The 27896-nt window shown below is 44.0% G+C and overlaps 1 protein-coding gene across 6 annotated transcripts in view; it reads left to right on the plus strand.

The window, feature by feature from the left end:
- The window catches only part of TRAPPC9 (trafficking protein particle complex subunit 9), a 348662-nt gene that overhangs the window by 41934 nt on the left and 278832 nt on the right, over positions 1-27896 (plus strand). For all 6 annotated transcript variants that reach the window (XM_069957053.1, XM_069957051.1, XM_069957054.1 and 3 more), the window contains exons 11-15: positions 3257-3402; positions 13097-13182; positions 20332-20458; positions 24909-25041; positions 26287-26447. In XM_069957053.1, coding sequence (XP_069813154.1) covers positions 3257-3402; positions 13097-13182; positions 20332-20458; positions 24909-25041; positions 26287-26447 — 653 coding nt within the window. The remainder of the gene's footprint in view (positions 1-3256; positions 3403-13096; positions 13183-20331; positions 20459-24908; positions 25042-26286; positions 26448-27896) is intronic.

Raw genomic sequence — 27896 nt, forward strand, 5'->3', positions numbered from 1 at the left:
AATATTAAAAACACCTATTCCAGTGTTCGTGCACAGGTGCATCAATTTTTTTTTATATATCTCACTTATTGTCACTGATTATGTATATAATATATCTGGAGCCCCTGTTGTTAAAGGAAAAAAAACATAAACATAGCCCTTAAAGAGTCACTGTCGTATTTTTTTTTTTTTGCAGAAATCAATAGTCCAGGCGATTTTAAGAAACTTTGTAATTGGGTTTATTAGCCAAATCTGCCATTATCTGCATGTAAAAAGCCTTTTCCCAGGTCCCCCCCTCCTTCCTCTTTTTCATCCACTCTGAAAAATCTGAAAATTGTGACTTGTTGCAGGAGACGTCCCCTGTCTGTTCTAGGGAGAGGGGAGGGGGGAGGAGGAAGGAGGGAGTTAGCCGGCAGCAGAAAGCAGATAACAGAGGATTACAGGCACGGAGCTGGGTGACAGCTGTAATCCGAGCTCAGACAGGTCACTGGTGATGGTCAGAACAGATAACGGGTGAGGGATTTGTAGATTAACTCTTTGTTGTCCTGTTTTGGTCTTTTCTTTAGCTCTCTCCATAGGAGAACAATGAAGACAGGGGGGAGAGCTTCAAACTGCTTTTTCATGATAAAAATGCATTTTTCGGATAATAAACCCAATTACAAAGTTTCTTAAAATCGCCTGGACTATTGATTTCTGCAAAAAAAAATTTCACGACAGTGACACTTTAAAGAATTATTCACAGACTAACACACATTACAAAGTTATACAACTTTGTAATGTATGTTATGTCTGTGAATGGCCCCGTTCCCAGTGTCCCCCCACCCCCACCCGTGTACCCGGAAGTGTGGAGCGCTATACTCGTGCCGACACCAGTCTTCTATCTTCAGCGAGTGACGTCTTCTTCGGGCGGACGGCGAACAGCTCCGACTGTTCCGAATGCCGGCCGCCCTCTGCAGCGTCATCCGATGCTCAGCTGCGATTGGCTGAGCATAACTGTGCTCAGCCAATCGCGGCTGAGCACAGTTGTGACGCGGTGGAGGGGGGATGGGCGGCAGCAACTCATCCGTCCGTCCGAAGATGACGTTTGGCACAAGATGGCGGACGGCCCTCGACGCGGATCAGGTATGTATAATGCACCACACTTCCGGGTACACGGGTGGGGGGACACTGGGAACGGGGTGATTCACAGACATAACATACATTACAAAGTTGTATAACTTTGTAATGTGTGTTATTCTGTGAATAATTTCTGAGCGCCGCACTACCCCTTTAAATTGCTACCCCTAGTGCTCCAGATACATCATATGCATAATCAGTGACACTAACTATATATATATATATATATATATATATATATATATATATATATATATATATATATATATATATAAAATATGGAGAAAAATTGGTGCACCTGTGCATGAGCACTGGAATATGTGTTTTTTAATATTTTTGGTAATATTTTCAGCAGATTTTTAAGTAATTGATTAAAGGCAAAGTTTTAGTCAGGTCCCTAAGGGGGCTCTATTCCCAGGCCTCACAGCCTGTGGGACAGGTGTTAGTGGTTATATTAGACCACCAACCTCCGACTAGGATTGTTGATTCTGCCACTTAGCTATTCTAACCCTATGGTCAATGCTTATTTCAATGTAGGGGAACTAAAGCTTTACCCAGGGACCCCTGAAATAACACCTTTCTAGTATGGATTGTGTATAGATAAGCACTGGACGCCTTTTAGCTCAAAATAAGGACGATGGTCTCCAAGAAAGTTTAAGATAAGAAATCAAACCTCTTTGGGTCGTCCCTGTAATAAGTTACACGTAACGTTTCTGACAGAAGAAGCTGCCTGTACTGTGATCCGTGACGGTCAAACTACGGCTTGTGTCCTACGAGGGGTTAATGTCCCCTCCCGGTGGCTGCTGAGCGATGCGATAAATGGACAGGCCGCTCTGCATCCCGTAAGGCGGATCTTTGATCTGATCATACACAAATGTTCTGTAACGGGGTCACCTCCTGCGGCGTGATTGTCACCCCTCTCTGCTTCTCATCTCTGCAACAAAGAGGGAACGTTCTCGGAAGGTGACAATCCGTGTTCAGGCGGCTGCCCCAGATTCCCTGGGTTCTCCATTATATTTCCATCGTCTCTTTCTTCTCACTAAATAAAGCCGAGTAGAATGGCAGCAATACCTAAATAAGAGATGGCAGAAAAGGTTTACACGGACTGAAGTCACCGTTTTAGTTGCATAATCCTGGGTTGATCACTTATTATAGAAGTCTTATACCCCCCCCCCCCCCCCCCCATTGTCCACTTATAAGGCTCTTTTCCGACTCCTCCTCTTGCACTGATCATTCTCAAGTCACTGGTAAGATCCATACACATAAGACAGAGAGGAGTGAAGTTCTTAGCTTCACTGAGAGATCGGGTTAAAATTGTCCATTGAAATCAATGCAGAGCGGACGAGGGGACAGTTGCGGTGAGAGAAGATATATTTGGCTGTACTTAGAGATCAGTTTATATGGGCTGCTCAGAAAAGTCTATGAGAGACAGTCACACAGAGAGAAGACGTATTTTTAGTTTTGCAAAGAGATTAGTTTACAGATGCTGCCCATACAAGTCTATGGAGGAGGAAGTGGCGGCAGCTGCAGAGGGAGAAGACCTATTGTTAACTTTTCTGGGATGTTAGCCAACAGGTGCTGCTGCCTATAGAAGTCTATGGAGAGTGAGAAGAAAGAGGATGGATCAGCTGCAGAGAGAGAGAAGAGGCCTGTTTGCTTTATTAACAAATCAGTTTAGAGGTGCTGCCCATAGAAATCTATGGAAAGACGAGGATGGAGCTGCTCCAGGGAAAAACAGCAGCATGGAGGACATTATACAGCAGTAAGGCTCCACACAGACTGTGCACCTTTTTCTTATTAGTGTCAGACCCGATACACTCATAACGCTCACCTATACCCTGGAGCTGTAGATAGTGCTTTGGTTTTGGACACAGTCTACAGTCTATGTCCTGACAGGCTGATGTAGAAGACGTGATTGTGTAAGAAGTCTTTTTTTTCCTGCCTGCAGATATACTAGACACTAGAAACAGCAGCATCTGTCTGTCTGGTTCTGCAGCTGCTCCTTCCTCCTCCCCCTCCTTTTTCCATTGACTTCTTTGAGCAGCAACTGCAACCTGATCTCTCAGTGATCTGATAATGCCTGTCCTGTTAAAGACAAATATGGGTGGCTAATGAAAGCAAAAAAAAAAAAAAAAACACAATTACTTCTATTTTGTTCCAGGTCGGTGAAGCTTCTCAACCTTCCAGTTAACTTGAGGCCTCAGAAAGTGAAAAATTTACTGGGTCAAAAACTTTCAACAAAAAGCCCCTTTATCTACTCCCCGATCATCGCCCACAACCGCAGCGAGGAGAAGAACAAGAAGATTGGTAAGTGACCCCCATCCTGGATGAACCTATTGTTATGGTCCCTGTGATAGTCTCTAGCAGTCTCCACTATAGAGGTGGCGACAGTACATCACCACCTAGTGGCGGGACTTGGCAACTAAGATTTTCACAACTAAGTGTGGAACTGGACAGAACGTTGCTTCATGCGAAAGTACTACAGAGCTTTGTAGACCCCCACAATTTTTAGAACGAGGCCTGACTTTGCTTTGAATAAAGTGGCGGGTCGGAAGTTTAAATAACCCTTAACAATGATATGGCGGCATTATTTGAGGAGTGAATGGTAGTGTTATTTAGACATTCAGTGGTAAGATGAGGGAAGATGAGGCAGTGTTATATAGAAAATATGTTAGTATTATGTAGATACTGTATGGAGGTTTTATTTTGGTATTGTATGGTGCCATTATTTGGGCACTGAATGGTAGTGTTATTTGGATGTTTATAAGAATTTTATGTAGGTATTGCGGTATGAGTTGGACACATGTATTATATGGCGGTATTGCAGTTTTATTTGGCAGTGTTATGTTGGAAGTGTATGTGACAGTGTTAAATAAAATGTATACGGGGAAATATGTGAGACTTTATATGTTAAAATTATTTGGATAATATATGGTAGTTTTATCTTGAGTATCATATAGCAGTATTATTCAGGCACATATATAGCAGTATTATTCAGGCACATATCATATAGCAGTATTATTCAGGCACAGAATGGCAGTTTTATTTGGATATTCAATGACATGGTATTGTGTGGGAAATATATGGCAGTGTTATAAATAGAAATTATATTATCTAGAATATATATGGATGTTTTATTCAGGTATTTTGTGGCGGTATTATTTGGGCATTGAATTGCGGTTGTATATGGATGCTCAGTGGCATTGTTGTATGAGAAGTATTAGATATGTGGACTCTATATATTAGAATTATTTGTTTTTTTTTTAAGGTTATTGCCTTGCGGTATTATTTGGGAACTTAATGGCAACCGTGATATGTAGGAAATATTTTGGCTCTATATATTAGAATTATTTGTATAATATATGGAAGTTTTGTTTAGGTTATTATATTGCAGTATTATTTGAACGCTTAATGGCGGTTTTATTTGGATATACAATGGCGGTGTTATATATATATATATATAGGTCAGAGTTTGATGTAACTTAGAACACACAACCTCTAAGTCAATAAGTGAGAATTCCGGCTCTAGTGCGTACAGTATGTTATATCTTTCCAACAAGCCGACAACTTCTGGCCATGAAGAACTTGTTATAAGCCTTGAAGGAGCTGCACAATCTTCCCTTCTAATTGAAAGCTGTGCGGTTTGTATTTCATCTTAACAACCCAGTGACAACCACGGCCGAGGAGAGTTGTAGTAGTGTCAGGGCTTTCATTAAGAATGGAAAATGGGATCAATATGGCGGCTCGGGAGTTTGCGGATTGATTGATTTGGCCGGATTCTATAGGCGCAGAGAGAACTCTTTTTCCAGAAAACCTGTTGATAGATATTAAAAGGCGGGGGTGTGCACTGAAATCGCAGCATGATGAGGATGTAGTCCCAGTGCTTGTTACCGCCCTCCCTATCCAGTGTTATTTCTGTCAGATAACATTATTTCCATGGGCGTAAAGCGCTGTCCGGGGACGCAGAGTCATTTACTGAAGGCTGAGATGGGAATCTCACGGCATAAATCGGCCATGATGAGTCCTCAGCGTCTTCTGGAGGGGCGTCTAATCATCGCCTTCAGTTCTACAGCCTTGTTAGTATAGAGGCAGGAGACGCACTGGGCCGTTGCGCAGCCGTTAATGTGTATTGTTTTCTATATATGTAAATTTGAGGGTCATGTTGCGACCCACAAGCTGCCGCGACCACTCAACAAGCAGGACTTCTGTGTGGTTATTTACCTGCACTAATACATTGCAACAAACTCTCAGAATTGATCAGTTTACACCAGGGGTGTAAATTTAATTTTTTTTTTCTTTTAGATTAACTGGAATTAGAAAGTTATACAGATTTGTAAATAATTTCTATTTAAAAATCTCCAATCTACTAGTACTTATCATCTGCTGTATGTCCTGCAGGAAATGGTGGGCTCTTTCCAGTCTGACACAGTGCTCTCTGCTGCCACCTCTGTCCATGTCAGGAACTGTCCAGAGCAGGAGAGGTTTTCTATGGGGATTTGCTACTGCTTTGGACAGTTCCTGACATGGACAGGTGGCAGCACAGAGCACTGTGTTAGACTGGAAAGGATACACCACCTCCTGCAGGACATACAGCAGCTGATAAGTATTGGAAGACAAGGTTTTTAAATATAAATAAATAATTAATCTCTATAACTTTATGACACCACACCAGTTAATGTGAAAGAAAATCATTTCACTGGAGTACCCCTTTAAGGCTATGTTCACACTACGTATATTTGAGGCTGTATGTTTGAGGCTGTATAGCAACCAAAACAAGGAGTGGATTGAAAACACAGAAAGGCTCTGTTCACATAATGGTGTAATTGAGTGGATGGCCGTCATTTTATGGCAAATATGTGCTGTTATTTTAAAACAACGGCTGTTGTATTGAAATAATGGCCGTTATTTACTGTTATATGGCGGCCATCCACTCAATTACAACATTATGTGAACAGAGCCTTTCTGTGTTTTCAATCCACTCCTGGTGTTGGTTGCTATGAGGACCTGACATGAGGACCAAATACAGCCTCAAATATACATAGTGTGAACCCAGCCTTAATATACACACAGTATACCGTGTCACAGAACGGCTGGTGTCAGTGAACTTCATCCCGACCGGTGCTGCAGTACCAGCTGGATGAGCTTCATTTCTTTAGAATTGGGATGCGGGCACGTTCGGGTGTGCCTGCATTCCAATTACCTATAGTATGCAATGTAAAGTGCGTCCGGAGCTGTACTTTAACTTGTCTGCTCTGTTAGTCTTGTGTGGCCGCTATTCAATGAATAGTGGCCACACAAAACTGACATGTCCGTTTTTTGTGCGGCCGTAAGGAATCCGGACGGGAGTGTTTACAGAGTGTATACACTCCGGCCTGGATTCCATTACAATTAATGCAATGTATTCATTCAATAACGGCTGGTGTTACAACGGCCGTTATTAAATAAAAAAATATGTTGTGTTGTGTGTAACTGTCATTTAAATGTCACTTTTAGAAACTTCGTAAAAGGTTCTATTAAGCAAAAGAGTTTTCTTCTGGGCTCCCTCCCTCACTTCAGAAAAAGTAGGATTTCTGTATCATTAATGGTCTACGGAAGGGGGAGGGGGATAAGGGAGCACAGAGAAGAACATAGGTGGCCCTGCACAGCACATCACCCTACAATGTTGCCTTACTAACTTCCCATACTAGCACTGAGCTTTCTAAGCAGTGAATCCAGTGTTTTATCTGCTCAGTCTCCAAACTGCAGGGCTGTTTGTCTGCTCTCCCTGCTCACTCATCCCCCTCGGCCCCTCCCCCCTACATAGGTTATAATGGACTCAGCAACCCTGTCTTCACTTTGCTTCTCTGTAATGTAGACGGCTGTGCCTGTCAATGAACATATAAGAAGTGAGGGGGAAGGGAGGCTAGGAAACAGCTTTTTAAGGACAGAAATAGATTTTTTTTTACTAATAAAACCTAAAGTTTCTTAAAAATTGCCTCTACTATTGATTTCTGCAAAAATATTTTAAATGACAGCTACACTTGGCAGATCTTGGAGGGGCTATGAGCTGAGACTCCCAAATAATTCAAAAGTTTAGCGGTCATATTACCTCTATGGTGAAGTTCAGAGACTCTCATTGCCAGCACATTGGTCACTATAGAGGTCTTTACTTTCAAGGTTTTTGGGTTTTTTTTGCTTTCTTTTCTTCATTTCTGACATTTCCATTTGTTTGATGGATGTGACCCCCGTGTGATAGAGACTGAACGATGCTCCAGTTACAGTTATAAGACTATGATATCAGATATGGTGTGATAGATGGAGTGTGTGGAGGTCGCGCAGCAGGAGGAAGGTTAGAAGGAATTATAGATAGTTAATATGAAGAGCGTCTTAAAAATCTCACAGGTGGAATATTCTGGGAGTTGTAGAACACGTCCCCCTTACAGGAAGAGCCTTGACTCGTCCTCTCCTGTCAGCTTGTTAGATATTCTCCTTTCTTATATCGGTCACCAGAGATTTCCTGGTAATGAGAAGACTCCCAAAAACCCCAAACTTCTTAGCTTTCACTTTAGTAAATCAGGGTCATCGTGTAAATCCAAGTAACCATCTTAAAACAGTGTTTTTTATGCATGTTTAAAATCAAGTTTTTTTTTGACTAATAGTTTTAATAAAGTAATAAAATGGAGGGTAAAAAAAGAGTATAGAGGTGTAATGGAAGGAGAGCTGGATGGACTAAGGAGGCGACATATGTGCTTCTTGTGGGAATCAGAGGTTGTTGGACATAGAAGTAGAGGTAGTTATATTAGCAGAGGGGGGTGGGGCTATGTGTAAAGTGAGCAGGGGTGGGGAAATAAGTAAGTAGAGCAGGGGCGGTGCTATGAGTAAGGGGAGCAGGGGTGGGGTTATGAGTGAGGTAAGCAGGGGCGGGGCAATTAGTAAGGAGAGCAGGGGCAGAGCTATGAGTAAGCTGAGCAGGGGTGGGGTTAGGAGTAAGGTAAGCAGGGGTGGGGCTAGGTATAAGATGTGCATGGGCGCAGCTATGAGTAAGGTAAGCATTGGTGGGTCTAAAAGCAAGAGGAGCAATGTTTAGTAGACTGCAGAGGTAGTACTGAGGTAAAAAAGCAGGAATAAAAGAAGGCTGAGCAGGAACCTTGAATGTGTTAAGATGAACATTAGAGAAACTGGAGATGAAACGTGGGGCTAGAATGGAAATACAATCAGCCTTAGAGACAAAGATGGTAGGACTAAGGGAAAAAGGAGACAGGAAAAGAAGAGGGCACGGTGGGAACCTACATTTTGCCAAGATAAACCTAAGAGAGCGCTGGGCTGTGTCTGCAGATGAAAGATGGAGGGGGAGAAGCGAGTTGAGGTAGGACTGTAGGTGGGGTTAGAAGTGAGTAGAGGTGGGCCTAACAGAGCAGAGGTGGGCCTAACAGAGCAAAGGTGGGACTGTAGGTGGGGTTAGAAGTGAGCAGAGGTGGGCCTAACAGAGCAGGGGTGGGACTGTAGGTGGGGTTAGAAGTGAGCAGAGGTGGGCCTAACAGAGCAGGGGTGGGACTGTAGGTGGGGTTAGAAGTGAGCAGAGGTGCGACCATGTAAGTACTGATGGGCTTAGAGATCAGAGACTGCACTGAGAGGCTGGAGGGGGGGGGGGGTGTTTGTCCTATTAATCAGTTGTTACTAGAGATGAGCGAACCTGGAGCATGCTCGAGTCTATCTGAACCCGAACTTTTGGCATTTGATTAGCGGTGGCTGCTGAACATGGATATAGTCATTGGCTGTATCCATGTTTTCCAGACAACCTTAGAGCTTTATCCAACTTCAGCAGCCCCTGCTAATCAAATACCGAACGTTCGGGTTCGGATCGACTCGAACCCGAACCCGGTTCGCTCATCTCTAGTTGTTACCACTGGAGTATGACGGTGCGTTTGTCACAATGTCTTCTGCTTCAAACTGAATCTCATTTTCCTCTGGTTATTTTGGGATCCGGCTTCTTGGTTATGTTCCCTCTGCTCCTTTTTGTGTTCCGCCGTTTACTCATGAACTTATAATAAATGCCCTGCTGCTGAGCATGCAACAAAAGATGGGGGCGCTGTGAGGACTTGTCCCTGCTGCTGAGCATGCAACAAAAGATGGGGGCGCTGTGAGGACTTGTCCCTGCTGCTGAGCATGCAACAAAAGATGGGGGCGCTGTGAGGACTCGTCCCTGCTGCAGAACAGACAACAAAAGATGGGGGCGCTGTGAGGACTTGTCCCTGCTGCGGAGCACGCTACAAAAGATGGGGGAGCTGAGAGGACTCGTCCCTGCTGCAGAACAGACAACAAAAGATGGGGGAGCTGAGAGGACTCGTCCCTGCTGCAGAACAGACAACAAAAGATGGGGGTACTGTGAGGACTTGTCCCTGCTGCGGAGCACGCTACAAAAGATGGGGGAGCTGAGAGGACTCGTCCCTGCTGCAGAACAGACAACAAAAGATGGGGGCGCTGTGAGGACTTGTCCCTGCTGCGGAGCACGCAACAAAAGATGAGGGCGCTGTGAGGACTCATCCCTGCTGCAGAACAGACAACAAAAGATGGGGGCGCTGTGAGGACTTGTCCCTGCTGCGGAGCACGCAACAAAAGATGAGGGCGCTGTGAGGACTCGTCCCTGCTGCAGAACAGACAACAAAAGATGGGGGCGCTGTGAGGACTTGTCCCTGCTGCGGAGCACGCAACAAAAGATGGGGGCGCTGTGAGGACTTGTCCCTGCTGCGGAGCACGCAACAAAAGATGGGGGCACTGTGAGGACTTGTCCCTGCTGCGGAGCACGCAACAAAAGATGGGGGCGCTGTGAGGACTTGTCCCTGCTGCGGAGCACGCAACAAAAGATGAGGGCGCTGTGAGGACTCGTCCCTGCTGCAGAACAGACAACAAGAGATGGGGGCACTGTGAGGACTCGTCCCTGCTGCGGAGCAGGCAACAAAAGATGGGGGCTCTGTGAGGACCCGTCCCTGCTGCGGAGCAGGCAACAAAAGATGGGGGCGCTGTGAGGACCCGTCCCTGCTGCGGAGCACGCAACAAAAGATGAGGGCGCTGTGAGGACTCGTCCCTGCTGCAGAACAGACAACAAAAGATGAGGGCGCTGTGAGGACCCGTCCCTGCTGCGGAGCAGGCAACAAAAGATGGGGGCGCTATATGGACTCGTCCCATAAAGCATGCAACCTGGTCTATAAGGAAGATGATGCGAAACATCAGTCTCAAAAGGAGCAAAGACCAAGGATGAAGCAGTTTCAGATTATTTGTTGCACACAGCATACGTTGAGACCCACATGTGGTCACACATCTGTCCCGAGAGGGTGCGGCACACTGCAACTTTTGTGCCTCGGCGCCTTGCAGTAAAAAAAACCAAAAAAAAAACCAAGCAACGTGAATCCTCTAGAAGTGAAAAATATATCTATGGTTCCAGAATATATCTTTATACTGGGTCAAAGCTTGAGTTTTTTTTTTTCCATTGGGTTTCACATTGTTGCCTCTGGACTAGTCTAGAACCCCTGCTGCTTTCCAGCCAATGAGTAGCACATAAGCATAAACGTTGCACCCTCCAGTGACTTTTCCAGAGCGAGCTGCTTTTGTAATGTATGTGAAGCAATTTGAGGTCATACACAATCCTAATGACATCCCTTCTACATTGTTCTATCACAATTATGGCCATGGTGCGGTAGACTGCAACTTTAACGCTTCTAGCTTGTGAGAAAGGGGAAAAAAAAATAAAAAATCAAGCTACCTAACCTGAACCCTACAGCTGTGTAAAGCTTATCTGTGGCTGTAAAATACGTCTTTATAGCTTGGATTTTTTTCAGGTAAATAATACATTGACTGGGGAAGGGTGCGTCTGACTGCAACTTTTACAAGAAGTCCCCAGGTTAATTGATTCTAGTAAAGAGACTGTATCATTGCCCTGCTGACACGTTATTGCTCCAGAACCACTGCTGCTGCTTCTCGGCCCGACTGGCGCTTTGCATTTAAATTGCACCCTCCAGCAACTTTTCTTTCTAAATTCCTCGTTGAGTTTCTGTATAATGCGTTTCTAGTAATTAGATGTGATCTACAATCCTAAGGACGTTACTCCTTTATTGTTCTTTCGTAATTACTCGCCATCATTTCACCTTTCAACCGGAGAGTAAATTTCTCGTTAGCGAAATTTTCAGCGTCGTTAATTATTTACGGTATTGCTCTCTTGGCCGCCCTTAGTAACGGAGAAATATGTTGCTACAAATAGGCTTTTTATTTTGGTCATAAAAGACCATGGTGCTCAGCGAAGCGGATTCCGTCAGCCCGGGACACCGCCGGCCATTCCAGAGATATATCACTCCAGAGTCTTTTCTCTCCGTACTCAAGAATTGCTCTACTTTTCTGCAAATAGATTCGGGTCTGACACAGAACGTTCCTCGCCGGCCTCTCGTCCACCTCTTGTTTTATACGTATCTGAACTATCTGAGGCATTCACGACTGAGGGGAACAAGGGAGAGCGGCGAGCCATGGGCACAGCCCCCAAGGTGTGCTGTACGGCCTGTAATTGCCTTTGTATCAGTGACCTTTAGCCTTCAGTCCATTGTGTTCCTATAATTTCTTTTATAAAGTTAAAAAAAAAGTAATTTCAGAGAAACTCTTTTAGGGTACGTTCACACTTACCGGATCCGCAGCGTATTTTCCGCTGCGGATCCGCAGCAGATTTCATTTAAATAACTGAACACAGCAACAAATCTGCACAATCAAATCTGCTGCGGATCTGCTGCGGATCCTGTAGGTGTGAACTTACCCTTAGGGTAGCTTCACACACACACACCGTATCACAACGGACTTTCTGCTGCAGATCTGATCTAAATAACTGAACACAGCATCAAATCTACACCATTAAATCTGCTGCAGATCCTGTACGTGTGAACGCACCCTCAGGGTACAAACACACTGGGCGGATCCGTAGTGGATTTCTCTCTGCAAATTTGCATCGAGACCCGCTGCGGTTCCCTGCCCTGTACACTGTAAGGCCCCGTTCCCACTGAGCAAAGGTAGCGGAATTCCGCGACGGAATTGTCCGCCGCGGAATGCCGTTAGCCTCCCGCTCATAATGGGACTCTATGGGAGGCGCGCGCTCCTGCCCTGTCCGCGCTGAAGAATGAACATGTTCATTCTTCAGCGCGTACAGAGCAGCAGCGCGCGCCTCCCATAGACTCCCATTATGAGCGGGAGGCTAACGGCATTCCGCGGCGGACAATTCCGTCGCGGAATTCCGCTAGCTTTGCTCAGTGGGAACGGGGCCTAAGGGCAGACCAACGGGGGTTGGTTAACGGGGCATCCTGCTGCGAGTTTGTCCGCAGCCTGCCCCGTTAACCCCCTGCCGCCGGAGCGTATACATCACCTTCGTCCCGCTCTGGCTTCAGGGGTTCCCGGCACGTCCCACTTAGCCAATCAGTGCGCTGCCCGGCCGCAGCGCACTGATTGGCTGAGTGGGCTGTGAAGACATCGGGAGCCCCCGAGCAGGGAGCAGTTGATGTATATGTTCCGGCGGCGGGGGGTTAACAAGGTGGGCTGCTGACCTACTCGCAGCGGGATGTGCATCCTGCTGCGAGTTTGTCTGCCCATAGACTGTACAGGACAGGGATCCACAGTGGGTCTCGATGCAAATTTGCAGCGAGAAATCCATTATGGATCTGCCCAGTGTGTTTGTACCCTTAATCCAGCATCTGATAACCCAGAAAATCTGATGATTTGGCAGCACATACTTGCAGTACTGCTCGGTGTGATACTGTCTGGTTACCTGTTGTATCTAAGCCTATCCTGTTTGATACTCTCAGTTTACCTACTATCCATAAGCCTATCATGTTTGAGACTGTCAGCAGAGCCAGCGTATCCAAGCCATAATGTGTGATACGGTCTGCTGAGCTGGTGTGACTAAGCTCTTATGTCTAATGCTGTCTACTCAGCTGGTGTATCTAAGCTGCTATATGTGATACGGCCTGCTAATGATTTCTCTTCTTGTCCACAGATTTCCAGTGGGTTCAGGGCGACGTGTGTGAGGTGCAGCTGATGGTCTACAACCCCATGCCCTTTGAACTTAGAGTGGAGACCATGGTGAGTCCTCAGGAGCTCCGTGCAGTGTTCTCGCTGTGATTGGCTGCCAGGGAGACCTAGCAGAGGGAGAATTGTATATGTGACCGGGTGACATGATAACAAAGATGGCCGACCATGGTAGACGTCAGACAGCTACTTCCTGTCCAAGAACCTCACTCACTTTTCCTCATGACAACACTTCTGACCTGTTCCCTTACAGCTCAGAGTTATCACAGGGACACTGATATTCGTATAGGGAGATATATCATAGGAGCATTCGTCCATAGCAACCAATCAGATCCCAGCTTTCATTTTTCAAAGACCAGAGTCTGATTGGTTGCTATGGTAACTTAATGAGTTATGAGAATTCTGCCACTACTGTAGGGGAGATGGATGGCGCCATGTTTTAGTAAGATTCTGCTTGCTGCTTGTTGCCAATAGCAACCAATCACATCTCCCATAGTAACCAATCAGAGCTCAGCTTTAATTTCTTATCTTGCTCTGGTAAAATGAAAATAAGGAGACTCTGCGCCCCAAAAAAATCCAAGGATAGCCTCAAATACTCTGAGACCACAGCTTGCCTTTAGGTCTATTATCCCTATGATAACACTGAACTGCCAAAGCCGAGGAAGTGTTGTAAGAGGGACGCAGAACCTCTGCCACAATCCGATTTTTAATTCGTCATTATAGGGTGACGCCACCGCTGTCGTCGCTTTGTGACATCTATATTTTCAGCTACAATTACAGCATAATAGATTTCACGCATTAACAACAAAAAAGTCCTTAGTAAGTAAAATGGGGAACAGCGCCGGTTAATAGATTGCCAAAAAACCGCAACGGCGACTTAAAACCGGCAATAAATAATGGTCCCGGCTAAGCTTCTATATCAGGAAGGTTAATTTCAAGCTCGGAGGCCTCCTGATAAAGCCGCCTGTCAGGTCTTTATGGTTTTAATGATAAGTGCAGAACAAGCAGCCTCCAGAGATGTCCCTGTGTGTGTGTGTGTGTGTGTATATGTGTATATATATATATATATATATATATATATATATATATATATATATATATATATATATATACACATATATACTGACTGTGTATGTAGGCCAGGGGAGCTGTTAATGTGATACTGATCATTGCAGCTTTTATTGGCCTCCTCTCATCCCGCCGTGACCTCCTCTATTCCTAGAACTCATAACAAATTTAAAGTAACGCTCCGCAAAGCGGATTAGTTACAGCAAGGCCACTTTATGGCTGACGGTCACCGGCCCCCGGGGGCGCTGCGCAGGGCCTCAGTACAAGCACGTCACCGGCGCTAATGGGCCTGTAATAGATGTCACCTGCCCCCCTCCCTGCTGCTTCTCCCTTTATAACATATATATAAGCACTTAACTTCCAGGCCAACCAGAGAAATAACCGAGAGGGTCACAATGACCAGGGAGCCGCTGCCGCTTCTTGGCCGTCATGACAATGTCACCGGAGTCCTCTGCCGCTAGATTGGTTGTTTTGTGTCTTCTCTGGTATTAATTGCCTGCAGGAGGGAGGGGGAGGAGAGGGCCTTTTTTCCGTTTTTTTTTTTTTTTTAATCGTTTGCTTTTTAACTATGTGATGTCCGGTGTAGGAATGGATCAAAATATAAATATAAAAAAAAATATATATATATATATATATATATATATATATATATATATATATATATATATATATGCAGATTCTCCACCAAAGAAATTAACTAAATCAATGTGCTTCAGATGCTGCAAAACTACAACTCCCATCATTCCCTGACAGCCTTGGTCTCTGTTCCAGGGATGGAGAACCTTTGGCCATCCAGCTGTTGCAAAACTAGCCAAAGTTAAAGCTTTGGCTGTCCAGGCATGATGGGAATTGTAGTTTTGTAACAGCTGGATGGCTTAAGGTTTCCCACCCATGCTATAGACCAGTGTTGCCAAACCAGTGCCCTTCAGTTGCTGTAAAACTACAACTCCCATCATGCACTAAGAGCTTTGTTTTCTGCAGAACAGTGTCCTCCAACCTGCGGCGCTCCAGCTTTTGTAAAATGACAACTCCCAGCATTCCCTGACAGTCACGGTCTGTATAGAACAGTGTTCTTCGACCTGTGACACTTCAGCTGTTGCAAAACTACAACTCCCATTATGCCATGACAGCCTTTGCCTCTATAGAGCAGTGATCTTTGATGCTGCAGCTGTTGTAAAAATATGTCTCCAATTAACCCCTCAGCTTTGGTCTCTACCCCAGCTGTTGGCCCTCCAGCTGTTAAAAAACTACATTTCCCATCATGCACTGACTTGGTGTCTGTAGACCAGTGTTCTCCAACCTGTGGCCTTGCAGCTTTAGCAAAACTACAACTCCCATCATACACTGGCAGCCCAGTGTTGTCCAATCTGTGGCTCTCTATGCCTTCAGCTTTGGTGTCTATAGACCCATGTTCCCCATACAATGGCTTTCCAGGTGTTGCAGAACAGTAGGACATCCCATAATAGTTGCTGGTCTCACTTTGTTCTTGGGGAGGTAAGCTTCTCCCAGCGGAGTCTGGCAGCTGCCTTTTCCCCATTGAGAATACAAGGAGGCTTGACATCTTTATTGGAAGATCATGAGAAATAGCAAGTAACTGAACTAGTTTTTTTGTTCTACAGCTTCCTTATGTGTATGGCCAGTCTAGGACATCTGCCTGTTGAGCAGTCTCTTTAAAGGGGTTCTCGAGAGGAATAATTAAACATTTTTTTTTTTTCAAAATAACTGATGCTAGTAATTTATATTCTTATGCCACCTCTGTCGATGTAAGCAACTGGCAGCAGAGAGCACTGTGTCAGACTGGAGAGAATACACCACTTCCTGCAGGACATACAGCAGCTGATGAGTACTGGAAGACTGGAGATTTTTTAAATAGACACCAGTTGAAATAAAAAAAAAAAAAAAAAAACCACATTCTCTGGAGTACCACTTTAAGAAGACTCCTTACTTCTCGAAACTGTGTATAGGGCTGTGCTTCAATCCAAGCAGTGCATTCTGTGTACCGTTTTAGGGGGGAATTACGCCCCTCATCAGCAGGTGGTGACTTTTGGAGAAGATTTTGGTTTGGTTGATAATTTATGTTTGAAGTAATCTCTAAGGGCTCTATTCCACAGAGCGATTATCGGCCGATTTTTGCTCCGTGTAATAAACACAACGATCAGCCGATGACAACGATAATCGGCTGATCATTGATGTAGGTTGGGACCTAGAATTGTCGGGCACAGACTGCGCATTGCTACATGTAATATCGGTGCGTGGCTGATGATTTGCAAAGTGCATACATTACCTATCCATGGTCCAGGGCTCCTCCTGCGCTCTGCTTCTCCCCCAGTACCGCACACTGCAGCTTCAGAGCGCCCTGTCTTAGCTGACAGGCTGCTCAGCCAATCACTGTACGGGACCGCCGTGGCTAGTAATTGGCTGAGCGGCCTGTCAGTTAAGACAGGGCGCTCTGAAGCTGCAGTGTGCGGTACCAGGGGAGAAGCAGAGCGCAGGAGGAGCCCTGGACCATAGATAGGTAATGTATGCAGTTTGAGCAGGGACATCGGTAACGATGTCCCTGCAGCCCTTGTTAAATATTATCGGGCCGTGTAATAGGCCCAGTAAACAAGCGCCGATCTAGCGGATCGGCGCTTGTTTACAGTTATTATCGGGCCATGTAATAGTACCCAAAGGGTTGGACATACAGGGTAGCTACCTCCAACAGGTGGCACTAGAGAGCCAACAATTTTCCCCCTGGAATAGATCTAATTTGCATATATCTCTAGTCATGTGTCACTGCCTCTTCATTTATGTAGGATGGGAGGTGGAAGACCCCCAGTATGAAGAAGGCGATAGCTGCAGATCCCCACTTGTTAGAACTTTAGGCTATGTTTGCACACTGTACTATTTTTTTTTAAATAAAAGAACGGACGTTGTTTTCCATTAAAACAGGGGCCGTTCTTTTCATTCTGCAATGAAATGCATTCAAGTCAATGCTTTGAACAACGGCCGTTGTTTTGAGTGCCAACCAATGGTGAACATAGCCGTAAAGAGTTAAAATGTATCTCTAGCCTCTTATTTTGATCAGACTTATTTTTACGTTCTGAACTGTTTTTGAAAAAGGAAAAAGAAATTAATAAAAAGAGACGAGATCAAAGTAAAGGCGGATGTATTTATTTCTGTAATTATCATTAGGGAGACAATGTACAACGTTCAATATACAAACAGGGAGTGAAGGCGCCGCTGATTAGAAGAGACCGAAATCTCAGTAATTAGGAATTGTAACAATCGTGATGAATAAAACATCGAGATAATCTGCGCTCAGATCAAACCATACAAATCAATTAAAGTCGTTTTCATGAAGAAGATGTGAGGGCTCAGCAGTGTGGGCAACATGGAGGCCGATCCTGCGGGGGCCCCACATTGGGGAAATTGATGGAGGGGGTCCCAGCTCTCTGCATGGTGCCTCAAAAGGTACATTTATGTGGTATTTCCCTTTGATTTTTCTCCATGAGCTGAAATCCCTGTTGCTTTTCTCTGTATTATAGTAGTTATTTTCCTGTATATATGGGCAGTATTATAGTAGTTATATTCTTGTATATAGGAGCAGTATTATAGTTGTTATATTCCTGTATATAGGAGCAGTATTATAGTAGTTATATTCCTGTATATAGGGGCAGTATTATAGTAGTTATATTCCTGTATATAGGAGCAGTATTATAGTAGTTATATTCCTGTATATAGGGGACAGTATTATAGTAGTTATACGTAGCAATAAAGAAAAAAGACCGGCCCTTTAGGAGATTTCTTGCCCGATTTCAACATGTTAGATACTTATAATTAGATTTGTATCCTTTTTAGTATCTTACTAGATCTTGCTGCATTGTACTAGGAGGTAGCGCGGTGCATCGCATCTTCTCGTCTCCGCCGTGACATTCTCATTGCTGTTCTCATCCCGCTCAGTGCTTTTCTATACATCTCTCGCTGTACAGTGACAAGCGGCTGAACAATTGCCAGATCTCGCCGAGTCCTCATCTCACCCGCTCGCTGATTGTCAGACACAAGTGGAGTTTTATCTGCTGTTTTTTTTTGTTGTGTTTAATTAGAAGGAATAATCTGTCTTGTTCTCTATCTGGACGAGTTGTATTAATAACATCTCACAATTTCTGCTGGGACAGAGACTGAGAGAGGGAAGAGAAGAGAACAAAGGGAAAATTAAGTGATCTCAAAAAAGTGAAGGAACAGTAATAAAGTAGTTATATTCTTGTATATAGGGGCAGTATTATAGTAGTTATATTCTTGTATATATAGGAGCAGTATTATAGTAGTTATATTCTTGTATATAGGAGCAGTATTATCGTAGTTATATTCCTGTATATAGGAGCAGTATTATAGTAGTTATATTCCTGTATATAGGGGCAGTATTATAGTAGTTATATTCCTGTATATAGGAGCAGTATTATAGTAGTTATATTCCTGTATATAGGAGCAGTATTATAGTAGTTATATTCCTGTATATAGGAGCAGTATTATAGTAGTTATATTCTTGTATATAGGAGCAGTATTATCGTAATTATATTCTTGTATATAGGAGGCAGTATTATAGTAGTTATATTCTTGTATATAGGAGCAGCATTATAGTAGTTATATTCCTGTATATAGGAGCAGTATTATAGTAGTTATATTCTTGTATATAGGGAGCAGTATTATAGTAGTTATATTCTTATATATAGGAGCAGTATTATAGTACTTATATTCTTGTATATAGGAGCAGCATTATAGTAGTTATATTCCTGTATATAGGGGCAGTATTATAGTAGTTATATTCCTGTATATAGGAGCAGTATTATAGTACTAATATTCTTGTATATAGGGGGCAGTACTATAGTAGTTATATTCTTGTATATAGGAGCAGTATTATAGTAGTTATATTCTTGTATAAGGGAGCAGTATTATAGTATACGACATGGAGAGAGAGGAGCGGCTGCACATCCCACCTATGGCTGACACTAGTGCCGCTAGGCCTATTTTAAAAACCAACCCCAGGATGTTGGTATATAATTTGATCAAACCATATTGCCCCACATGCAGGTCCCCTGGTTTACACGGGGCCGAACGCTAACTCCACACTGTTTCGGTCAGCGACCACCAACCCCGCAAAGCGTGCACATGCAGGGAAGGGAGGCCATGGAACGGCCCTGCAACCGCAATGTCACAGGACTAAACCCAAAATGCCCCTCCAAAACCCATCCGGCACCACCGGCGGGGAAGGCTGCCCCCAAACACCACAAGTATGAATATGGTATTGCCCTCACCACTGCTGCTGCAGACTGAATGGGAAGGGCATGAGGTACTGACATGTGAACACAGGTATATCCTGCCAATTTGTGTCTTATGAAGGGAAGTGACAGCTGCTCAGAAAAGGGAGAACTGTAAAATACGACTTGAAGAGAGATGAGCAGCTGCACATCCCATCTATGGCTGATACTAATGCCGCCAGGCCTATTTTAAAAACCAACCCCAGGATGTTGGTATATAATTTGATCAAACCATATTGCCCTGTGTACCACGTGCCGGTCCCCTGGTTCACACAGGTCCCCACGTTAACTCCACACCGTGTCGGTCATCCTGGAATTGGTTTTTAAAATAGGCCTGGCGGCATTAGTTTCAGCCATCGGCGGGATGAGCAGCTGCTCCTTTCTCTCCATGTCGTGTATTATAGTAGTTCTATTCTTGTATATAGGAGCAGTATTATAGTAGTTATATTCCTGTATATAGGAGCAGTATAATAGTAGTTATATTTTTGTATATAGGTGCAGTATTAAAGTAGATATATTCTTGTGTGTGTGTATATATATATATATATATATATATATATATCTCCCATTACCCATTACTTTTCACAAGATGCTGTTGTGATGTTACATTAACCCAAATAATGCACACAATTATAAGCACTCTCTACTGCATAAAGAAATCACATTCCCTTCCTCTGATGAGTTAAACTCTCATGGCTTTTGCATTCTATGGATCTATAATTTTCTACTTTTATCATTAAGTAGTATATAGTATAGTATTCTACCTCTTCTTCATCTGACATATGATCTGTATAGATCATATATATATATATTTGAGCGTTCTCCTCTGTGTTTGCAGGGTCTCCTGACCAGTGGGGTGGACTTTGAATCTCTCCCAGCAGCGCTGTCTCTTCCTGCAGAATCGGGTCTGTATCCTGTGACCTTAGTTGGTGTACCTAGAACCACCGGGCAGATTACTGTCAATGGTAAGTTCTCCGGAGGGTTTAGTCCATGTGTATATTATTTATATTCCTAAGACTTCTGTTCAGTCACCACTGAATGTAAATCCACGATTTATGAAAGGGGTTTTCTGCAACACGTTCATAGGGTTCTAAACTCAACCTTTACTATCATCTTGTTTTATTCTTTGTGTTTACTTTGTGGATTATTTTTATTAAAAAATCTTGTTTGGTTTCTCCAGCTTCATTGTATTCCTGTGTGTTGTTATAGTAACATAGTACTAGTACTACTGTAGTAGTAACAGTAACATAGTAATTAACAAATACAATGTGGTCTAATTCTACAGTTAGGCAAGGTTCACACCACACGTTTTTCATCCATTTTTTGTTATAATGGATAAAAAACGGATGCATTTGGGTGCATCCTTTTCAAACCATTTTCCCATTGACCTCCATGAAAGAAAAAAAAGAACAAAACGCATCCTTTGTTTTGTTTTTTTTTGTACACAAAAATGTGGTCAAACACATTTTTGTATCGACTGAAAAAATGTATGCTTTTTGATCTTTTTTATAATGAAAGTCAATGGGAAAATGGATTTTCCATTCGTTTTTTTGTAAAAACAGATGAAGAAATCATAGCATGATCCCAGCCTTATAGTCTCTTCTGTCATAGTGGCAGATATAGCTGGAGAATTTGAGTATATAAGACTTTTTATAGTTTGTTCATGGATTGTGGCCTCCATGGTCACAGAAATAACATTGATCAACATTCTTTATTCCACATTTTAGCTGGAGTGTTGCAGAGTAAAAGTTATTAGAAGTCTCAAGACTACAAAAGAACGCTGCATAGGCCCCTGCTCATAGACTGCAGTGCAAAATGTAAGGGGTCGCTGTTTTTCACCCTTACATCCTACATGAAGGTGTGACATTTTCTTTAGGAGGATCCCCGGGTCACTGTGCCCAGCAAAGTCCAGACAGGAACTAGATCAGATGTGGAGCAGGACAGAAGACCTGGAAGGCCAGTCATGGAACATGTGTTGGGAGCAGAAGGACTAGTCATGAAGCAGAGGAAATAGTCGTATTGTTTGTCCGGAGTCTTACTTCTTGGCACATAGGTCTTACTTTACCCTTATAAATCTCTTTTTGTGTCCGTAACAAACTGGACAATGTGTCCTACACCAGAGCTATGTGCCCACGTCTTGGCCCTCCTAGAATTAAAGAAGCAATGCTACTGAAGACCCTTCTGTCAGACTTTGTTGAGTCATCATGGAGAGAAGATCAACTCCAGAATATATTTTATGGTGATGATCACTCATATTCTGTGAGTTAGCTAACATTTACAAAGTTTATAAAAACTTTTGCTTGATGGCACATAAAATAGACTTGCCCTGGCTCCATAAGAACGTTACGCAGCTCCTGGAAAAGCTGATTCCCCCCCCCAGGATGTCGTATCAATATATGAATGTGCCTCTCTGAGTCTGAATTAATTTTTTTAAGTAATCGCTGTGAAACGAGCGATCGATCGAGAGAAGATAACATGTTTTGCTATTAGTAGAGAAGGTAAAACCTTTTACTGAAAGTGGGAAACCACAAAGAGATCTAATGGTAATGAAAAACGGTCAAGTTTGTGTTTTCATCTTTGGCTCTTTATGCACTGGACAATATAGGAGGAGGAGGACTGGGGCATTGATGTGTTTGGTCTTCAGGTTGATGATGGAGTATGGAGATCTGCATGGTTTATAAGGAAGAAGCAAGCGGTAAATCTTTTGCCAGGTTAAATCCGTTGTTCCGCTTGAAGCCCCGCTGTCCATCGGGATATTCTTCTGTACTCTGGACACTTTGAGAAGACTTTCGGTAAAGTAGAGGATGATGATGAAAATGGATTGGTGAAGTTGACGTTCTGCCCTGCCTTATGGTGCAATGTCTCCATCTTATTGAAGGCCCAGCCATCGGGGATTTTTGGCAAGGTTGCTAAAAATACTGTTATAGACCAGTCCATTAGTCTTGCTTTTTGTGTCCCCAAACTTTAGTCCTGATATTTTGTCCATTTTTTATCCCATTGAGAGATCTGATATCACGGTTTACTCTGTTACTTCATGGTTTGAAGAGTGTACCTTCATGTAGTGATTTAATTTTTTTTTTTTTACACTAACTGTTCAGCACCAGCGTGGGAGTCCTGGAAAATACAGATACAGACATAGGCTATGTTCACACTACGTAAGCAAGTAGTAATCATAGACGTTGTTGCATATTTGCAACAACGGCCGTGTTTTCTGCTTAGCTTACGCAGTGTTGCCTTCTATGGAATCCCGGTCGGAGTGTATACACATAGTACACCTTAGCAGCACCACAAGAAACTGACATGTCAGTTTTCTTCAGCCGCTATTCAATGAATAGCGGCTACAGAAAACTCTGTCAGTGCACACTATGGAGGGAGCGGCTCTGGCCACACGCTCCATTGTGTGCAGCGGGGAATTCGGATGCGGGCGTGCACGGATGCGCCCGCATCTGAATTCAGCAGCAGTAAAGATCTTCCAGCCGGTACTGCAGTATCGGCCAGGATGATCTTCTCCAACATCGGCTGTTCTCTTGCTACATGGGAACATGGCCATAGGCTATATCAATGTCTTCCTGGCAGCCTAAGGGTACTATTCCACGGGTCGAGCAGGGCCCGATCAACGATGTAAACGAGCGCCGATCTGCTAGATCGCCGCTCGTTTACTGGGCCTATTCCACTGCCTGATGATCGTTGAGCGAGGGACATTGTTACTGATGTCCTTGCAGCATACATTACCTGTCAGGTCTTCTCCTCCGCTCTGTCTTCCTCCCCGGGTCCCGCGTGCTCTAGCTTCAGAGTGGCCTGTAAGCTGATGGAGCGCTCAGCCAATCACAGGCCAGGACCGCCGCGGCCTGTGATTGGCTGAGTGGCCTGTCAGCTGACAGGCCATTCTGAAGCTAGAGCGCTCGGGACCCGGGGAGGAAGACAGAGCGGAGGAGAAGCCCTGCAGGTAATGTATTGTGCTTCTCAAATCGTCGGTCGCCCGCCGCGCACCGCTATTCCACCGTAGCAATGCGCGGTGGGGGAACGATGATTTTTGGTCTGGCCCTAAATAAACGATCAGCCGATGACTATCGGCTGATCGTTCTCTCTCTTCCACCGAGCGATAATCGGCCGACTTACTCTGTTTACCATTTTGTCAGTGTAAAGGCCTAAGCTACGGCCGGATCCTGCAGGGCCAGTGTAGGAAGAAGTTACGTCTGCTTGCAAATCACATGGCCTAGGCTTGGCTCTAGAACTAAGTTCTAGAGTAACAATATTATTGCCCGTTTTCTACCCTACCTTAACCTTTTTCCTTCCTTTCCAGTCACCACTTACTACATGCAGCCATCTAGGCTACAGATTTCTCATTTCTTGGCTCTGTACTATTTATTTATTAACTCAATGACTGCTGGAGCAAACCTGGTGGAGACTTCAAATACTGCACATTCAACTCTTGCCTTACGAATAAGAAATGTGCTTGAAGTTCTAGCTTATGGATATGTCTGACTGGCGGAGGACAAGCTTTGGAGCTTCCTTGTATTTTTGGGGTTATTCCTTCTGAAGATTGAGCTTCCTTTTCTGTCTCTGAAGACGTTCATCCGTCCTCTGGGGTTTCCAACGTCCACCCAGCAATGAAAGGGTTGCATATTTTTCCGATTCTCTCCCCATGTTGGGTTTGTAGCTTCTGAGGAACAGAACTTCCTTGACTTAGCCATGTCCAAGCATCTCAATAAATAAATTACAGAGAATCAGATGCAAATTTATGGCAGCAAGAACGACTCACAGCTTGAAGACCCAACCATTGGGGAGATGTAATGAGCTGAGCCTCAGGTGGGATCTTCATGTCCCTTCTATTTAAAGCAGCGTTCACATCGCTGAGCAAGAGCGGTATTAAAGTATTAAGTCAGCGAAGAGATCTCAAAGAGCACAATTGACTTTTACTCTCTGATATACATTTATTCAGAAGAAGGATTTTACTGCCTTCGACCTCACAATTTCACCATTCTAGGCAATTAATTTCTTGTTTGCAAGTCCCCGCCGAGGTTTTGTGCTTTTGAGATATTTCTATGGTTCTTGTTTTACAAGGTAAAAATGTTGTACGGGATTAGAAAAAAACATGGCTGCCTTAAATAATAGCTTCACGCCTGCTTATAAGGTTAGTGTGGTATTTCATCCACGGTCTTAAAGGGGTACTCCGGTGAAAATCTAGCTGGTTTTAAAAAGTTTTATAAATTTGGAGATTTGTACATATACATTCATCCTTATAGGGAACATAAGACCAGGACAGAATACATTTAGGTTGGGGCATCAGTACAGTCCAGTACTTAAAAGGGTTTTATAGTGAAATTGTAATGATTTTATGATTTGTTTCCCCTGCAGTGATGCAGCCTCTATCTTATGGATTATTAGTCTAATGTTCTCTTCTCTGGATTACAGGTTATCACACTTCTGTATTCGGGGTGTACAGTGACTGTCTTCTCGACAACCTCCCTGGCCTCAAACACAACGGCTGTACGGTGGACGTGATACCGGCCTTGCCGAGATTACAGATCAGCACCTCTCTACCCAGGCAAGTATTTATAGTGGTTATGCACATACCCGTACATACGTAGGTCATTAGTCTCGCTTCATCTATACTCTCATATTTGAAGTCTATGAGGGAGATTTATCCAACATGGTGTAAAGTGAAACTGGCTCAGTTGCCTTTAGCAACCAATCAGATTCCACCTTTCATTCCTCACAGACTCTTTGGAAAATGAAAGGTGGAATCTGATTGGTTGCTAGGTGCAACTGAGCCAGTTTCACGTTACACCACGTTTGATAAATCTCCCCCTATGTTTTCCTTTGAATTATTTGTAATTTTCTTTAGGGTCTGTCCACACGTACAGACTCGCAGCGTAAATCTCGCTGCGAGTCTGGCAGGTCCCTTTCACTGCATACTCGCAGCAGTCTGAACGACTGCTGCGTATATGTAATTCTGCCGGCCCCTCCCGCCCCGCTGTGACTGTATATACATTACCTGTCTTTGCTGCACGGGGTCCCGGCGTCTTTCTCTCTCGCCCGGCCAATCAGTGTGTTGCCCAGCTGCAGCCACTGATTGGCCGGGTGGGAGAGCAGTACGCCGGGACCCTGTGCAGCAAGGACAGGTAATGTATATACAGTCACAGCGGGGCAGGAGCCGAAGGGGTTAAGGGGCTGGCAGAATTACATACACGCAGCGGTCGTTCAGACTGCTGCGAGTATGTAGCAAAAGGGACCTGACAGATTCGCAGCGAGATTTACGTGTGGACAGACCCTAAATAAAACAATTAACTGCAGTTTTCCGTTTTTTTTATTACTCGTCCTCTATCCACAGGATACTGTACAATTGTTAGATGGCTGGGGGTCTGACCTCAGAGACCCAGTGGATGGCGGACAAGTAATAATAAATGGAAAAGTCCCTTGAGGGTACAAACTCACTGGCCGGGTCCGCAGCGTCAAACTCACTGGAAGAATTCGCAGCGAGACCCGTTTCGGATCCCTGCGCTGTATAGTCTATGGGCAGACAAACTCGCAGCAGGATGCACATCCCGCTGCGAGTTTGTCAGCAACCTACCCCGTTAACCCCCGGCCGCAGGAGCGTATACATCACCGGGTCCCCGCTCTGGCTTGCTTCGGGGCTCCTGGTGTCTTCACTTCCCGCTCAGCCAATCAGTGCGCTGTGGCAGGTAGGGAATGAGGATCACATTGAAGAGCTGTAGGGAGCAGGAGGACAGGTAGGGAATGAGGATCACATGGAACGGCTGTGATGAGACTTTGTATTGTGTTTTTCCAGATCGGCCCACGCTCTTCAGCCGGCCGGTGACGACGTCTCCACCCATGTGTCTGTTCAGCTTTTTAATGGAGAGACCCAGAAGCTTCTGATAAAGCTGGAGAACATTGGGACCGAACCCCTCGAGACTTTAGAAGTTTCCTCCAAGACGATTAATAACAAAGGTTGGTGAATCTGAACTTTGGTCTTCACTGTCAATTGCAGAATCTTTCTCTTGATGTCTCAGATGTGAGTTCCGGTGACTATAACTTTGTTCAGCTTTCTTCTGTCTGACCTGTTTGATGTTTTAAAGTGCAAAAAAACTTAGAACGTCCACAGCTCTATACAATAAAAAGGTTTGAAATCTTTATTTCATATCTTTTTTTTTTCTTTTAAATTATTTTTATTTAATTTTAATACATATATACATTGAAATAGGTGTAAACCTTCATAATTATAGTTCACAGTCCTGTAACATACCAAACGGATCCATTAAGCAACATGCATAAACCCCTCCATATTTCCCACCCCCCACCCATCCCCATGCGGCAGCAGCAGGAGAGAAGAAAAAAAACAAACAAAAAAAAAAAAAACCAATAGCAATTATTTCCAAAATGACCAAATTTTAGAATATCTACGCATTGCTTTGGCTGAGCCCTTTTTTGCAATACATTCCTCGTAGAACTTTATTTCATATCCTTAAAAAAAACACCAACGCGTTTCGAGACAACAGTCTTAGTCATGGCCATGACTAAGAGACTGTTGTCTTGAAACATGTCGGCGTGTTTTTTTTTTAATTTGTATGACCAATTTGAGGATATAAAATAAACCTTTTTATTGAATGAAGCTGTGGACCTTCTGCGTTTTTTCGCTCTCATATTTACCGGGAAGGCCCAGATATAACTGATCTACGACTACTGGGGACCACTTATTACAACTAAAGAGCACGTGTTGAGTTGGACTTTTTGTATATATTTCTGATTTACTAACCTTTTAAAGCAGGGATAGGGAGCCTTTGGCCCTGTAGCTATTGCAAAACTACAATTTCCATCATGCCGTGACAGCCAAAGCTTTAGCTTTGGCTTTCCAGGCATGATGGGAATTGTAGTTTTGCAACAGCTAGATGGCCGATGTTTCCCCATCCCTGTTTTAAAGCCTTTTAATGATCAGCTACAACATTCTGATACATGTATTGTGTGACTTCTTTAGTCATGGCGATTTTCATTAGAAGATTCTAAGCTTTGGTCCTTCATCAGCTACACTTTTCGCTCTGGAGGACATTGTCGTTTGTACATTAGTCATTGATTGATCTTGGTATCTGTAAGAATGGTTGGTTACTAGATGGTGGTGCTGGGCTTCATTTATAGCAGTCGCCTTTCCTGGATCCCGACTGAGGCTCCCACTACTCAGATACCACCAGGACTTATAGTAGAACCAAATAGTATGACAAGCCAACAGTGACCAGTTATACCAGTGCACCATTAGAAAAGAGGAACCAGGATCATGAATATGAATATAGCAGAAGGAAATAACAGATGGCAGTGGTGCAGGTGATAAACAGGAGCAAATGCAAGAGACTGCGCTTAACTGCCCCTAATCTTTCCCTGAACCGTAACATAACTCCAGACACCCTG

This window comes from Dendropsophus ebraccatus, chromosome 2, assembly GCF_027789765.1.
Source record: "Dendropsophus ebraccatus isolate aDenEbr1 chromosome 2, aDenEbr1.pat, whole genome shotgun sequence".
NCBI classification, from domain to species: Eukaryota; Metazoa; Chordata; class Amphibia; order Anura; family Hylidae; genus Dendropsophus; species Dendropsophus ebraccatus.